This window comes from Bombina bombina, chromosome 3, assembly GCF_027579735.1.
Source record: "Bombina bombina isolate aBomBom1 chromosome 3, aBomBom1.pri, whole genome shotgun sequence".
Classification (NCBI taxonomy): domain Eukaryota; kingdom Metazoa; phylum Chordata; class Amphibia; order Anura; family Bombinatoridae; genus Bombina; species Bombina bombina.
The window spans coordinates 999,689,628-999,704,598 of record NC_069501.1 but is presented as its reverse complement, the minus strand read 5'-3'; the positions used below and the strand labels follow the sequence as shown (position 1 = coordinate 999,704,598).

Sequence of the window (14,971 nt, the reverse complement as noted above, 5' to 3'; positions counted from 1 at the left end):
TCTTCATCCAGGCGGCATCTTCTATCTTCATCCCGGCGGCATGGAGCAGGTCCATCCTGAAGACATCCGGCGCGGGGCATCCTCTTCATACAGTCGCCGCCGTATACTGAATCTTCAATGCAAGGTACGCGATTCAAAATGGTGTCCCTTGCATTCCTATTGGCTGATTTAATTTTGGAAATTCAAATCAGCCTATAGGATGAGAGCTACTGAAATCCTATTGGCTGTTCAAAACAGCCAATAGGATAAGAGCTTCTGAAATTCTATTGGCTGTTCAAATCAGCCAATAGAATTTCAGTAGCTCTCATCCCATTTTTTTTTTTTTTTTAGTTTAGGGTTTGGTCTATTCCTAAACAAGCTAAATGCCCTTTTAAGGGCAATGCCCATACAAATGCCCTTTTCGGGGCAATGGGTAGCTTAGGTTTTTGTTAGAGTTAGTTTTTTTTTTTATTTTGGTGGGTTGGTTGGGTGGTGGGTTTTACTTTTGGGGGGGTCTTTGTATTTTTTTTTTTCAGGTAAAAGAGCTGTTTAACTTAGGGCAATGCCCTACAAAAGGCCCTTTTAAGGGCTATTGGTAGTTTATTGTAGGCTAGGGGCTTTTTTTTCTTTTTGGGGGGCTTTTTTATTTTGATAGGGCTATTATATTAGGTGTAATTCTTTTTTATTTTTGATAATTTCGTTTGTTATTTTTCGTAATTTAGTGTTTGTTATTTTTTGTAATTTGGTCTTTTTTTATTTTTTGTATTTAGATAGTTTGTAATTTTTAGGATTTTTTTAATGTGTAATATAGTTTATTTAATTGGTAGTTAGTTTAATTTTAGTTTAATAGTTATAGAAGTTTAATTGTTAGTTTAAACTTAGTTTTTTTTAATTTGACAGGTAAGTTTTAATTTAATTTAAGATAGGGAAATAGTAATTTTAATATAAAGTTAGGGGGGCGCTAGGTTTAGGGGTTACTAGTTTAATTTACTATATTGCGTTGTGGGGGGGCTTTCGGTTTAGGGGTTAATAGGTTTATTTAGTAAATTTGGTTGTGGGGGGCTTGCGGTTTAGGTGTTAATAGGTTTATTATAGTGGCGGCGGAATTAGGAGTTAATAACTTTAGTATAGTGAGGGCAATGTGGGCGGATGGCAGATTAGGGGTTAATAATATTTAAATAGTGTTTGCGATGCGGGAGGGCTGTGGTTTAGTGGTTAATAACTTTAGTATAGTGGTGACGATGTCAGGGAGAGGCAGAATAGGGGTTAATAAATGTTATTAGTGGCGGCAATGTCGGGAGTGACAGATTAGGGGTCAATAAGTTTATTATAGTGTTTGCAATGCGGGAGGGCCTCGGTTTAGGGGTTAATAGGTAGTTTATGGGTGTTAGTGTACTTTGTAACAGTTTAGTTATGAGTTTTATGTAACAGTTTTGTAGCGTAAAACTCATAACTACTGCTCTCAGATAGAGGTACGGATCTTGTCGTTATAGGGTGTAACGCAAGCTTTTTAGCCTCACCATAAAACTCGTAATGGCAGTGCTATGGAAGTCCACCGCAACATATTAACCCTTAAAACCGCCAGCCCCCCACACCCACATTGCCATAAACTAAATTAACCTATTAACCCCTAAACCTAACAACCTAGGATTGAGCTCGCATTCTATTGGCTGTTCCAATCAGCCAATAGAATGCCAGCTCAATCCTATTGGCTGATTGGATCAGCCAATAGGATTGAAGCTCAATCCTATTGGCTGATTGCAACAGCCAATAGGATTTTTTCAACCTTAATTCCGATTGGCTGATAGAATTCTATCAGCCAATCGTTAATCTAAGGGATGCCATCTTGGATGACGTCATTTAAAGGAACCTTCATTCAGAAGAAGACATCGTAAGAAGAGGATGCTCCACGCCGGATGTCTTGAAGATGGAGCCGCTCCGCGCCAGATGGATGAAGATAGAAGATGCCGTCTGGATGAAGACTTCGGCCCACTTGGATGAAGACTTCTGCCGGCTTCGCTGAGGACTTCTGCCGCTTCGTTGAGGATAGATGTCGGGTCTTCAGAAACTGTAAGTGGATCTTCAGGGGTTAGTGTTAGGTTTTTTTAAGGATTTATTGGGTGGGTTTTATTTTTAGCTTAGGGTTTGGGCACCTAAAAAGAGCTAAATGCCCTTTTAAGGGCAATGCCCATCCAAATGCCCTTTTCAGGGCAATGGGGAGCTTAGTTTTTTTAGGTAGGTTTTTATTTGGGGGGTTTGGTTGTGTGGGTGGTTGGTTTTACTGTTGGGGGGGTATTTGTATTTTTTACAGGTAAAAGAGCTGATTTCTATGGGGCAATGCCCCGCAAAAGGCCCTTTTAAGGGCCATTGGTAGTTTATTGTAGGCTAGGGGTTTTTTTTATTTTGGGGGGCTTTTTTATTTTCATAGGGCTCTTAGATTAGGTGTAATTAGTTTAATTATTTGATAATTTATTTTTTATTTTGTGTAACTTAGTGTTTATTTTTTTTTTGTAACTTAGTGTTTGTTATTTTGTGTAACTTAGTTGTTCATTTTTTGTAACTTTGCAATTTTTTAAAGTAGATTTAAATTATTTGAGTAGGGTTAGGTTTTTAACTATATAATATAGTTAATTTAATTTGTAGTTTATTGTAATTTTAGTATAACAGTTAGGGTAGATTAATTATTAGTTTAATATAGTTTAATGTAATTTTAGTATAACAGTTAGGGTAGATTAATTATTAGTTTAATATAGTTTAATGTAATTTTAGTATAACAGTTAGGGTAGATTAATTAATAGTTTAATGTAGTTTAATGTAATTTTAGTATAATAGTTAGAGTAGGTTAATTATTAGTTTAATATAGTTTAATTTAAATCTAAAGGTAAGTTTTAATTTATTATAAGATAGGGATGAGTAAATATTTAATATAAAGTTAGCGGATTGTTAGGTTTAGGGGTTAATAGGTTAATTTAGTTCATGGCGATGTGGGGGCTGGCGGTTTAGGGGTTAATATGTTTAGTAAGTGGTAGTGATGTGGGAGGCCAGGGTTTTAGGGGTTAACACATTTATTTAGTTGCGGTGGGCTCCGGGAGCGGAGGGATAGGGGTTAATACATTTAGTTAGTTGCAGTGGTGTCGAGGAGCGGCAGAATAGGGGTTAATAAGTTTATTAGAGTTGTGGTGGGCTCCGGGAGCAGCGGGATGGGGGTTAATAACTTTATTTAGTTGCGGCGGGGTCCGGGAGGGCGGGATAGAGGTTAAACATTTTAGTATAGTGGCGGTGTTTAGTGACAGTATATAAATAAAGCTGGGAAAAAGCAGAATAGCAGCAAGATCGATGACTGTTAGTTAACAACAGTCCGTTGCTCATCGCCCCGTACTTGGTGCGCAGCTTTTTGACAGCTTTTTATATAAATATGGAGAGCGTATTCAGGTCCACGGCCGCGATGTTAGACGATGTCAGGTGAGCGTATTGGTGCCGTTGAATGCAAGTAAGGGCTAGATTTATTAAAGCTGAGGCGTACAGGGGCGCGTATACGCGCCCCTGTACGCCTCAGCTCGCCTGTGGCGGGGCAAAAATACCTGCAATTTTGCGCTCGCGTACAATCCCGCCCCCTGCCCGCGCACAGCCAATCACGCGCGGGCAGGAGCTGTCAATCTCCTCGGTCGGACTCGACCGAGGAGATTAAATTTCGCCAGTTTAGAGGTGGCGAAGAGCATTATCAAGCAGCGGTCTGGTGACCGCTGCTTGATAAATCACGGCGAGCAAGTTCTTGTGAGAACTTGCTGCCGTAGGGCTGCCGTAGGGGCTTCATAAATCTAGCCCTAAGTTGACGGCTAGCCCTAAGTTGATACAGTGTGCTGAACCACTGAGAAGTGTCAGTCTGCTCTACTAGCACCAGTGGGGTGCTTTATGTTTGTGAGTATTCACATTCTCATATTGCTGCTCATTTTACCTGTACTGGCGATATTAGGCCATGGTGGCGCCTCTGTTTTTTATTCTTTTCTAGATTCCACACTACAGGATAGCCATCCTTTGACAGAGTGCAGCCTCAAACATCTGGGAACTGTCATTACCCTGGACTCATAGACTTTCACATTATCATTATTTGGTTTTGAATTGGTTTTAATATTTTTTCCAATCTATGTTTATATTCTAGTAATATATATATATATATATATATATATATATATATTCTCATATATATATATATATATATATATATATATATATATAGTTTTTTACTATTATCATTTTCAGCATTGTGGTTACTTACTTATGTCCACATTTTAGATTTTTTAGGGTTTTATTTATAGTTTTATTATTGTTGCTATTATCATATTTTTAGATTTAGGCCTGTTTTTTTCTGTTGAGACATTACAAGCACTACCATATCACCTATTATATTGGAACTGAGGAAGCGCCCCCTAAGGGCGTGGTGTGTCCACTGAGTACACACCACTCTCTCCATACATACTCATTACGCTTCTGTATTGTCAGGTCTCACTGGGTTGTTTTGTAGTACATTAAAGTTTTAATAAAAAATACCTTTCATGTTTTTTTTTGCACGCTTTTCAAATTGTAATACATTCCAGTCTGTTTGAAAACCCCCCAAAGAATTAACCCATTTTTCAGCAGACTCAGTCAGTTGCCTTTGGAGTGTTATTACTCAATGTACCTTGCAAATCACCTGTGTTATTTCTGTCACACAATTTTTCAAAGAAATTCTGCACTTTTCTAATAAATCAGGCTTGACCACTTAATTTATGAATTAATTCATCAATCTATGTAAAGTTTAAGTAATAATTTTAAACTGTAACTCTTGCACGCAACTTATATAAGGATGTCAGAATGCTCTTTTATGAGCGAAAGGAAGTGTTGGACATTATTGTGCAGCACATTTTGGGTTACCCATGGAATTTAATAGTAAAATGCATTTTGTTGTTCTAAATGTGTGTGGATGTCTGCACTCTTTTATTGAAAACGTTGTAATAAACTCCACTCAATAGAAAAAAACTTCCTGCCTGGCAACCCACCAGCTCAGTAAACACAGCTGCAAAAAAAAAAAAAACTTAAAAAAACTGAGAAGTTTGAGAAATGCCAGTTTGTTATAGATTTTGAGTGTTTAAACAGATTTTCTTACATCATATACAGTATGTCATGCAAAGAGTTTTACTAATTCAGATGGCAGCACTAATACAAAGTAAAAAAAATTAACCAAGCGGCCGTACAATGTTTTTGAAGTTAAATTGTGTGTTAAATTGTGTATTATATTGTGTTAAATAATATAAAAAAACACTAAATTATACAATGATTAAAATTGCTGCCAGACAAGGGATCTGTGCTGGCATACAGTGAGTTTTGCTGCACAAGCCTATAAATATCAAGAAAATGGGTGGTGAAACATTTTCATTTTTAATAAATAAAAGTAAACTTACCTTGCATCACTTTAATTGAGATTCATCAGTTTAAACATTTAGATAACAGAGTTTTCTTTTTATAAGCATTTTAGATAAGTGAGGTGTAAAACTATCATTTTAACTAAAACTATCACTATGCATCTCTAGTGATACAGCAGTGTGAATAGCCGTGGAGTGTGTAATAATAGAACATGACCAACTCATAACTCATGAATACATTTCATTGGTGGGATCTAGCATGTCAGAATAGGGTGACCATATTGCCGCTTTAAAAAGGGACACATATGAAAAATACATATGCCAGGGTTCTTATACAAAACATTTCTTTAAACAGCCCTGATAACAGCCTTTAAATATGCATTTTTCTTATGTGTTTCCTTTTTAAAGCGGCAATATGGTCACCCTATGTCAGAAGCATGTCCCTGATGTTAACATGCCTGTGTACAAGTTCTAAATAATTCTTAATAAATCACAATGTAACCGTAGCCAGACATTAACGAGGATCAGTTTAGTTTGTCTTCTGCTTTTACATGGCTCACACTGTCTTTTACCAAGTCTAATAGAGTAAACTTCTTATTCTTTACTTCAGGGCTCTGGGGTTTGGTGAACAACGCAGGTGTTTCATTGCCAAGTGGTCCCAATGAGTGGTTAACAAAGGATGATTTTAGTAAGATCTTAAACGTGAACCTTCTAGGGGTCATTGATGTCACAATTAACCTGTTACCGCTCATCCGAAAAGCCAAGGGACGTGTGGTCAACATAGCCAGCGTTGCAGGGAGAATGACCTTTTCTGGTGGTGGATATGCAATTTCCAAATACGGAGTAGAAGCATTCTCTGACGGTCTAAGGTGAAGAAATCTGAATACTGTTAAATATCTTTCAAACCTAAATGATTGACTCTTTTTCTTCTTTCACTTTAATAGGTATAACACAAAAATAGGAGAAAGGGAACACAAAAATACTGTATCACTGATCTAACATATTCAGACTTGCTTTGTGCGGATTAGAATACTGCATGAGATAAAAACCAAAAACTTGCAAGTTGTATGCAAAGAATTATTACATTATTTGCTAACAAACTGGAATATGCACATATACTGTGACTATTTGTTACCATATGCAATAAAACAATCATTATGTTCTATAATTTAATAGATTACACATATTAAATAATAAAGCAAAATTTAGTTTTCTTACTTTTTCCAAACGCACTCGCTGCTTTTATTTATTTATTTTTTCAACAATTTCACCTTAGCTTTTTTTTTAATTAAAATATTTAAAACCGTGTATTTTACAGGCGTGAAATGGCCATCTTTGATGTGAAGGTTTGTATAGTGGAACCTGGCTTCTTTGAAACTACATTGACAGATCCAAAATTTCAAAAAGAGATTGTGAAAAAACTCTGGGTACGACTCCCAGACGAGATACGCAAGAGCTATGGGCAGCAGTACTTTGACACATGTGAGTATTTTTTAGCCATGTATGTCCTTGTGGTTGTATTGTTTTGTATATGTTTTTAAAACTTGGATAAAAAGCTTTTAACACAATAACAATAATATAGCAAAATATTGTATTTTTTACTAGGCGATAAGCCTGCCTAGAGGGCAGTCTATGTTTAAAAAGACACAAAACCCCCAAGCTAAAGTTACAAAAAATAAAAAAGTAAAAATACAGAAAAAAATAAACAAAGCTATCCAAAATAAAAAATTTAAACCTAAACTAATACCTCTATAAAAATAAAAAATCCTCCCCAAAATAAAAACACCCCCTAATCTAATACTAAACTACCAATAGCTCTTAAAAGAGCCTTTTGTAGGGCATTGGCCTAAATTAAACGGCCCTTTTACTAAAAAAAATACCAATTATCCCCTTACAGTAAAACCCCCCACCCAACCAACGCCGCCAAAATAAAAAACCTAACACTAAAAAAACCTAAGCTACCCATTGCTCCTAAAGGGGCATTTGTTTCGGCATTGCCCTTAAAAGGGCATTCAGCTCTTTTACTGCCCTTAAAGAGCAATCAGCTCTTTTACAGCCCATTAAATCCCTAATCTTAAAAATAAAAAAAAAAATAAAAAAAAAATCCGGCGGTGAAGCTCTTCTTCCAGGCGGCTCCATCTTCATCCGGAGTGAAGGCGGCGTGGAGCGGAGGTGCAGAGCAGTCTTCCCCGATGCGCGGATCTGGAACGGCAGTCTTCAGTAGCGGCGATCCTCAGTGGTGTGGAGGCTCCTCTTCATCCGATCTTCGGCCTACACTGAAAATTAAATGCAAGGTACCGCAATAAATTTGGGGTAACTTGCATTCCTATTGGCTGAAATTTTGAAATCAGCCAATAGGATTAGAGCTACTGAAATCCTATTGGCTGTTTAAATCATCCAATAAGATTTCAGTAGCTCTCATCCTATTGGCTGATTTCAAAATGTCAGCCAATAGGAATGCAAGGTACCCCAATAAATATGAGGTACCTTGCATTTAATCTTAAGTGTGTGGCAGACGATCGCATGAAAAGGAGCTTTACGCCGCTTTGGACTGCTGTCGCTGAAGACCGCCGCTGAGGACCCCCGCTGAGGATCACCGCTGAGGATCCGTGCATTAGGGAAGCCAGCTCCACACCTCCGCTCTGTGCCGCCTTCGCTCCGGATGAAGATAGAAGATGATGGAGCCGCCTGGAAGAAGACCTTCTCCGCCGGACTTCAGGAACGGTGAGTACCTATTTGGGAGTTAGATTTAGGATTTTTTTTTTATTATTTTTTTATTTTTAAGATTAGGGATTTAATGGTCTTGTAAAAGAGCTGAATGCCCTTTTAAGGGCAATGTCCACACAAATGCCCCTTTAGGGGCAATGGGTAGTTTAGGTTTTTTTAGTGTTAGGTTTTTTTATTTTGGGAGGTTTGGTGGGTTAGGGTTTTTTACTGTTAGGGGGGACTTAGTATTTTTTAAAAGTAAAAGAGCTGTTTAACTTAGGGGGTGTTTTTATTTTTTTTGGGGGGGGCTTTTTTATTTTCATAGGAATTAGGTTTAATTTTGTTTATTTTTTTCTGTAATGTTAGACTTTTTTATTTTTTGTAATGTTAGATTTTTTTTTTTTATTTAATATTAGGATTTTTGTTTTAATTGTAATGTAGTAGTAATTGGGGTTAATTTAGGGGGTGTTAGGTTAGGGGGCTTAGTGATTAAATTAGTTATTTGAGTTGTGGGTGGTTGGCGGTTTAGGAGTTAATAGGTTAATTAGGTTTATTGCGATGTGAGGGGTTGGCGGATTAAAGCTTAATAGGTTAATTAGGTTTATTGTAATGTGGGGGTTTGTCGGTTTAGGGGTTAATAGTATAATTAGTTTGTTGGTGTTGTAGGGTTTGGCAGTTTAAGGGTTAATATTGAAATGTAAGTAGTTGGCATTGTGGGGGTTTGGCGGTGTAACGGTTATGTTTATTTTTTTTTTATACTTTGTGCGGGCAGTTAGTTTTATTTTTTTTATACTTCGTGTGGGTGGTTAGTTTTATTTTTTTTATACTTTGTGTTGGTGGTTAGTTTTATTTTTTTATACTTTGTGTGGGTGGTTAGTTGTTTTTTTTTTATACTTCGTGCAGGCGGTTAGTTTTTTTTTCTTAATACTTCGTGCGGGCAGTTCGAGTCATAATCAAACTTTCAAGATTCAGACAAAATGCTCAAGTAAAATCATATTTAATTATATTTTGAAGTTTATCTCTTTTATTTGATATCATTTTCTGATACTTACTTCCTTTCCATGAGACAATATAAGGGCAGGCTCAAAAGCATGCTCATGACATCAGCAATATATTTCCATTATCTATTTTGCCCCTTTTTCATGTAATTTAACTCTGGAAAAATGAGCCATTTTTAATTTTCAGAACTTAAAATGCACGTTTATTACTAACACTGCTACATATATCTCCCTAAATGACTTTATCAGATAAAAAATGCAAAACAATACACGTCACACTAACTTTATGACAGTGGCTAGCCTTGTTGTCTGTAAACTAAAGCCCAGATTGTCTCCTTCAAATAAAGAAAGTGATAAGCTATTGAAAATAATTGTAGTAAAATGGATGTTAGTTTATTTTAAAAGCATTAAGAGTTGGCTAATGTTATTCTATAGCAAAACAAGAAAATTATACATAGTATGTATGTACAGTATATATAAAAATACTAGAATTGTGGATAAGGGTTGGTTGGGGTTCAGTTAAATTTATGTTTAGGGGTCAGAATTAAAAATTGGGTTTAGGGTTAAGGACGGTTAACCCCCTGGATGCCTGAGAAGACTGTAAGTGTCTAAGGGGGTAATTGACAACACAACTGCAGCATTTTTTGTTAATTCAATGGTAAAGAGACATGAAACCCAAAAAATGTATGTTGTGATTCAGATAGATCATACAACTTTCCAATTTACTTCTATTATCTAATAATTTTCTTGGTATCCTTTGTTGAAGGAGCAGTAATTCACTATGGGCAAGATTAAAAGTTGCGCACATTCGCTTTTTACGCAACAATCCTTTCCGCGATCGAAGAGCTGTAGTTAACAGTCTGTGCAACATAAAAGTTTCACAAAATACTTCAAAAATACATTACAAAGTACAGTTACACTCATATTAACACTGCCTAATAAAAAATATTTTAAAAATGTATTGCACACAGAAGTTATAATGGATCAAAGATATGAGATCTCGGGTGTTATAAAAAAAGCAGACGCAGGGATTTTACATTGACATACATGCACATACATAGAGAAACATGGATTTATATGTACAGAGATATGTTTAACTAGGGAGATAATGAAAATATTTCACATTACAATCTTATGCACATTAAACAATATCTCAGAGGGATTTTTAAAGAGATATTTGCATATAGATCTCGAGATATCTAGACATATATATATATATATATTATTATTATTATTATTATCAGGTATTTGTAGAGCGCCAACAGATTCCGCAGCACTGAATCTATATTTGCCTATATTTAGCGCTGAATTTATATTTATATAAATATCTTGCTATATATAGATATATAAGTCCAAAAATCAGAGAAATATTTATTTTGAATTAAATAGAACATATTCCGTTACAAAAACATTTTCGCAATATGAAATATTCGCATTTTCATGTACACTTTTTGAGGAGAATATTTAATGGGCTTTGCACAACAGATTAGGGTTTTAGTGGGGGTTTATCTTCTACATTGACTTCTATGGGGAATACATGAATGCGCACGCAATTTGGCTGTTTGGATTATGCGACTTAATGCGTGTGCAAAATAACGGGTAGATTACGAGTTTTGCGGTAAGCTGAAAAAGCTGCGACCTAACGCTGCTTTTTCACTACCGTTGGTATTACGAGTCTTGAAGGTTTAGGGGCACCGCACACTTTTTTGGCCTTACCGCAAACCGACTTACATAAAGTTCGTAAACCCTTTTTTCTATGGGACTTCCATAGCGCCGGTATTACGAGTTTGTCCTGAGAGGCCAAAAAGTGAGCGGTACACCCTACCCCGTCAAGATTCCTAACGCATTTTAAAGTCAGTAGTTAAGAGTTTTATGGTACAACGCCGTAACATAAAACTCATAACTAAAGTGCTACAAAGTACACTAACACCAATAAACTATCTATTAGCCCCTAAACCAAGGCCCTCCTGCATTGCAAACACTATAATACAATTTTTAACCCCTAATCTGCCGCTCCGGACATCGCAAGCCACTAGAATAAACATATTAACACCTAAAACGCTGCACTCCCGCCTCGCAAACACTAGTTAAATAATATTAACCCCTAATCTGCCTCCCCTAACATCGTCGCCACCTACATTATACTTATTAACCCCTAATCTTCCGCTCCAGACATCGCCGCAACCTACATTATATTTATTAACCCGTAATCTGCTGCCCCAACATCTCCGCCACCTACCTACATTTATTAACCCCTAATCTGCCATCCCCAACGTCGCCGCCACTATTCTAAATTTATTAACCCTTTAAACCTAAGTCTAACCCTAACACCCCTTAACTTAAATATAATTTAAATAAATCTAAATAAAATTCCTATCATTAACTAAATTATTCCTATTTAAAACTAAATACCTATAAAATAAACCCTAACCTAGCTACAATATAACTAATAGTTACATTGTAGCTAGCTTAAGTTTTATTTTTTATTTTACAGGCAAGTTTGTATTTATTTTAACTAGGTAGAATAGTTACTAAATAGTTATTAACTATTTAATAACTACCTAGCTAAAATAAATACAAATTTACCTGTAAAATAAAACCTAACCTAAGTTACACTAACACCTAACACTACACTATAATTAAATAAATTACCTACATTAAATACAATTAAATAAATTAAATTAAATTAGATAAATCACAAAAAAAAACTAAATTACAGAAAATAAAAAACAAATTACAAGATCTTTAAACTAATTACACCTAATCTAAGAGCCCTATCAAAATAAAAATGCCCCCCAAAATAAAAAAAATGTAGATTAAACTAAACTACAAATAGCCCTTAAAAGGGCCTTTTGCGGGGCATTGCCACAAATAAATCAGCTCTTTTACCTGTAAAAAAAAATACAAACAACCCCCCCAACAGTAAAACCCACCACCCACACAACCAACCCCCCAAATAAAAGCCTAACTAAAAAAACCTAAGCTCCCCATTGCCCTGAAAAGGGCATTTGGATGGGCATTGCCCTTAAAATGGCATTTATCTCTATTGAAGCCCAAAGCCCTAACCTAAAAAATAAACCCACCCAATACAACCTTAAAAAATCCTAACACTAACCCCCAAAGATTAATTTACAGTGAGAAGTCTTTATCCAAGCGGCAAGATATCCTCAACAAAGCCGGCAGAAGTGGTCCTCCAGATGGGCAGAAGCGGTCCTCCAGACGGGCAGAAGTCTTCATCCAGACGGCATCTTCTATCTTCATCCTTCCGACGTGGAGCGGCTCCATCTTCAAGACATCCGGCGCGGAGCATCCTCTTCAAACGACGTCTATTGGAGTGCAGTTTGGAGCAAAATTTTGCTCTACGCTCACTTCTTGCCTTTTAACGCCGGGTTTGTAAAAACCTGTAATACCAGCGCTGTATGTAAGTGAGCGATGAGAAAAAACTGCAAGTTAGCACCGCACTGCTCTGAACGCAAAACTCGTAATCTACCTATAAGTTATTTTGCAACTTGTAAAAGCTGCGCAACCCCAAATGCGAAAAAGCCATTACGTGCGCGGTGTTTTCGCAACTGCTTTGCCTCGTGACTTGTAATCTTTCCCTATGAGAGCTAGCTAAAAGCCAATGAGAAGAGGCAGATATGTGCAGCTACCTATCAACAGCGTCTGAGCCTACCTAGGTATACCTTTCAACAAAGGATGCAAAAAGAACAACACATTGGATAATAGAAATAAGTTGGAAAGTTATTTAAAATGTCATGCTCTCTGAATCATAAAATAAACTATTTGGGTTTCATGTCTCTTTAATTTTTTTGTGAAAATTTGGACAAGTACTACATATGCAATTCTGAAAATGTAAACCATGTGAACTAAATTATATATTGTTGCATATTGTTTTTAAATGTATTCAGTTAGATTAAAGCTCTGGTAAATATTTTCTCTGCTATAACTAACTATATTTTCTTTTCATCTAGATTGCAAAACAGTTGACTTAATGCTTTCAATTGCCAACAAAAAGCTCTACTTGGTTACCAACTGCATGGAGCATGCCTTAACTGCAGTGTACCCTTTTACGCGCTACTCTGCTGGTCTCGACGCCAAACTGCTGTTTCTTCCACTTTCCTATTTACCTACTGCTTTTACAGATTTTTTGATGGGATTCCGTCATCGTCACTATAAACCAGGAGAAAGTGCCTAAAATTCTTGAAGGGACAGTCAAGTCCAAAAAAAACTTTCATGTTACAAATAGGGCATATAATTTTAAACAACTTTCCAATTTACTTTTATCACCAATTTTGCTTTGTTCTCTTGGTATTCTTAGTTGAAAGCTAAACCTAGGAGGTTCATATGCTAATTTCTTAGACCTTGAAGGCCGCCTCTAATCTAAATGCATTTTGATAGTTTTTTACCACTAGAGGGCATTAGTTCACGTGTTTCATATAGATAACATTGAGCTCATGCACGTGAATTTACCATGGAGACAGCTCTGATTGGCTAAAATGCAAGTCTGTCAAAAACGTGTATAATTATAACTGTGTTGGTTATGCAAAACTGGAAAATAGGTAATTAAGGGATTATCTATCTTTTAAAACAACAAAATTTCAGGTGTTGAATGTCCCTTTAGTAGAAACATACGTTTGTTTGTTTTTAATTCCATTAAATGTGCCCACTGTGCTAGTATCAAATTTTGTGTTTTGAAATATATAATGGAATTCACTTCTTTAACTTTAAGGTACACTATTAGTTCTAATAAGTTTTTATATCCAAAAATATGTTTTGTGTGTATTTAATGAATATTTTCTTGGAACAATAAGTTTTGGTAAAGATCTTACTTAAAGGTACTCTTTTATATATGCATAGTATACATGTGCAATGAAGTACTGAACTGCTATTTTATGGTCAATCCATCTCAAGTGGTCCAACATACAGTAGGTTGCCTGACCATTTTTAATATAAACAAATGTTTGAGTGATTACCTCTATGTATTGGTATTGCAAATCCACAGCTCCTTGTAACAAAAACTGATCAATTGATCACATTACATTCTTTCTGCCAATATCAAATGTGGTAACATTTTGGAGTTCATTGACAAGCATAAGCTATTTAATGTCAATCATAAAGATAATTAGTGTAAAATACTGTTCATTTTTATGATGTTATGCTTATATTACATCTTGTCATGAATAAAGTAGGCTTTTCACAGGATTTCTACTAGCCCTAGCTCTATAACCAGTGGAATCTCAAAGTTTACAGCTACCTGCTACCATAGAGGACATGTATCAGTGAAAATTTCAGATTCCTATCCAGTCCCCCAACTGAGATAATCAACCTGAAAGTGGGGTGAAATGTTAAAAAAATGCACTTTCTCAGCCCATAAAAATAAAAATAAAATCTTGAACCTGAAATGTTTTGCATGCACACTATACTTATCTAAGTAGCCCCTTAAAAAATTAGGACTGAGGTTCAAAACGCTTCCCATTATAAATTGACCCTAAAAGTGGTATTTTTAGCAATTTTCATCATTACATTAGGACTTGAGTTTTAAGTCTAACGATAAAAAATGTGCAACATATTTATTTATGTGCATGTCTTTTGAAATGTGATCTAGAGATAAGTTTTTGTTCCATGGAGCTAGGACCACCCTGAGCTCAGATATTGAGGCTTCCATAAACATCTGTATAACCAAATTTTGTTGTGCACCATGACACAAAGATGGCTGCTGTGGTTAAACCAAGTAAGTTAAAAAAAACTGGTAATTTTGCAAAATAAAAATGGTCAAGCAACCAACTTGACAATTATTGGAACACTTGAGATGGAATGACCATTTAAAAACATTTACTTTTTTAATAATTTTTTAAAATGTACAAAATTCTTCACATAATGCTAACAAAC

General features: G+C 35.8%; 1 protein-coding gene across 4 annotated transcripts in view; it reads left to right on the top strand.

Moving 5' to 3' along the window:
• LOC128654297 (retinol dehydrogenase 7) overlaps positions 1-13,764 on the top strand; it is an 87,645-nt gene extending 73,881 nt beyond the window's left edge. For all 4 annotated transcript variants that reach the window (XM_053708156.1, XM_053708154.1, XM_053708157.1 and 1 more), the window contains 3 exons: positions 5,989-6,247; positions 6,697-6,860; positions 13,054-13,764. In XM_053708156.1, the coding sequence (XP_053564131.1) occupies positions 5,989-6,247; positions 6,697-6,860; positions 13,054-13,277 (647 nt within the window). In that variant the 3' untranslated portion in view covers positions 13,278-13,764. The remainder of the gene's footprint in view (positions 1-5,988; positions 6,248-6,696; positions 6,861-13,053) is intronic.
• Positions 13,765-14,971: the final 1,207 nt, after the last annotated feature.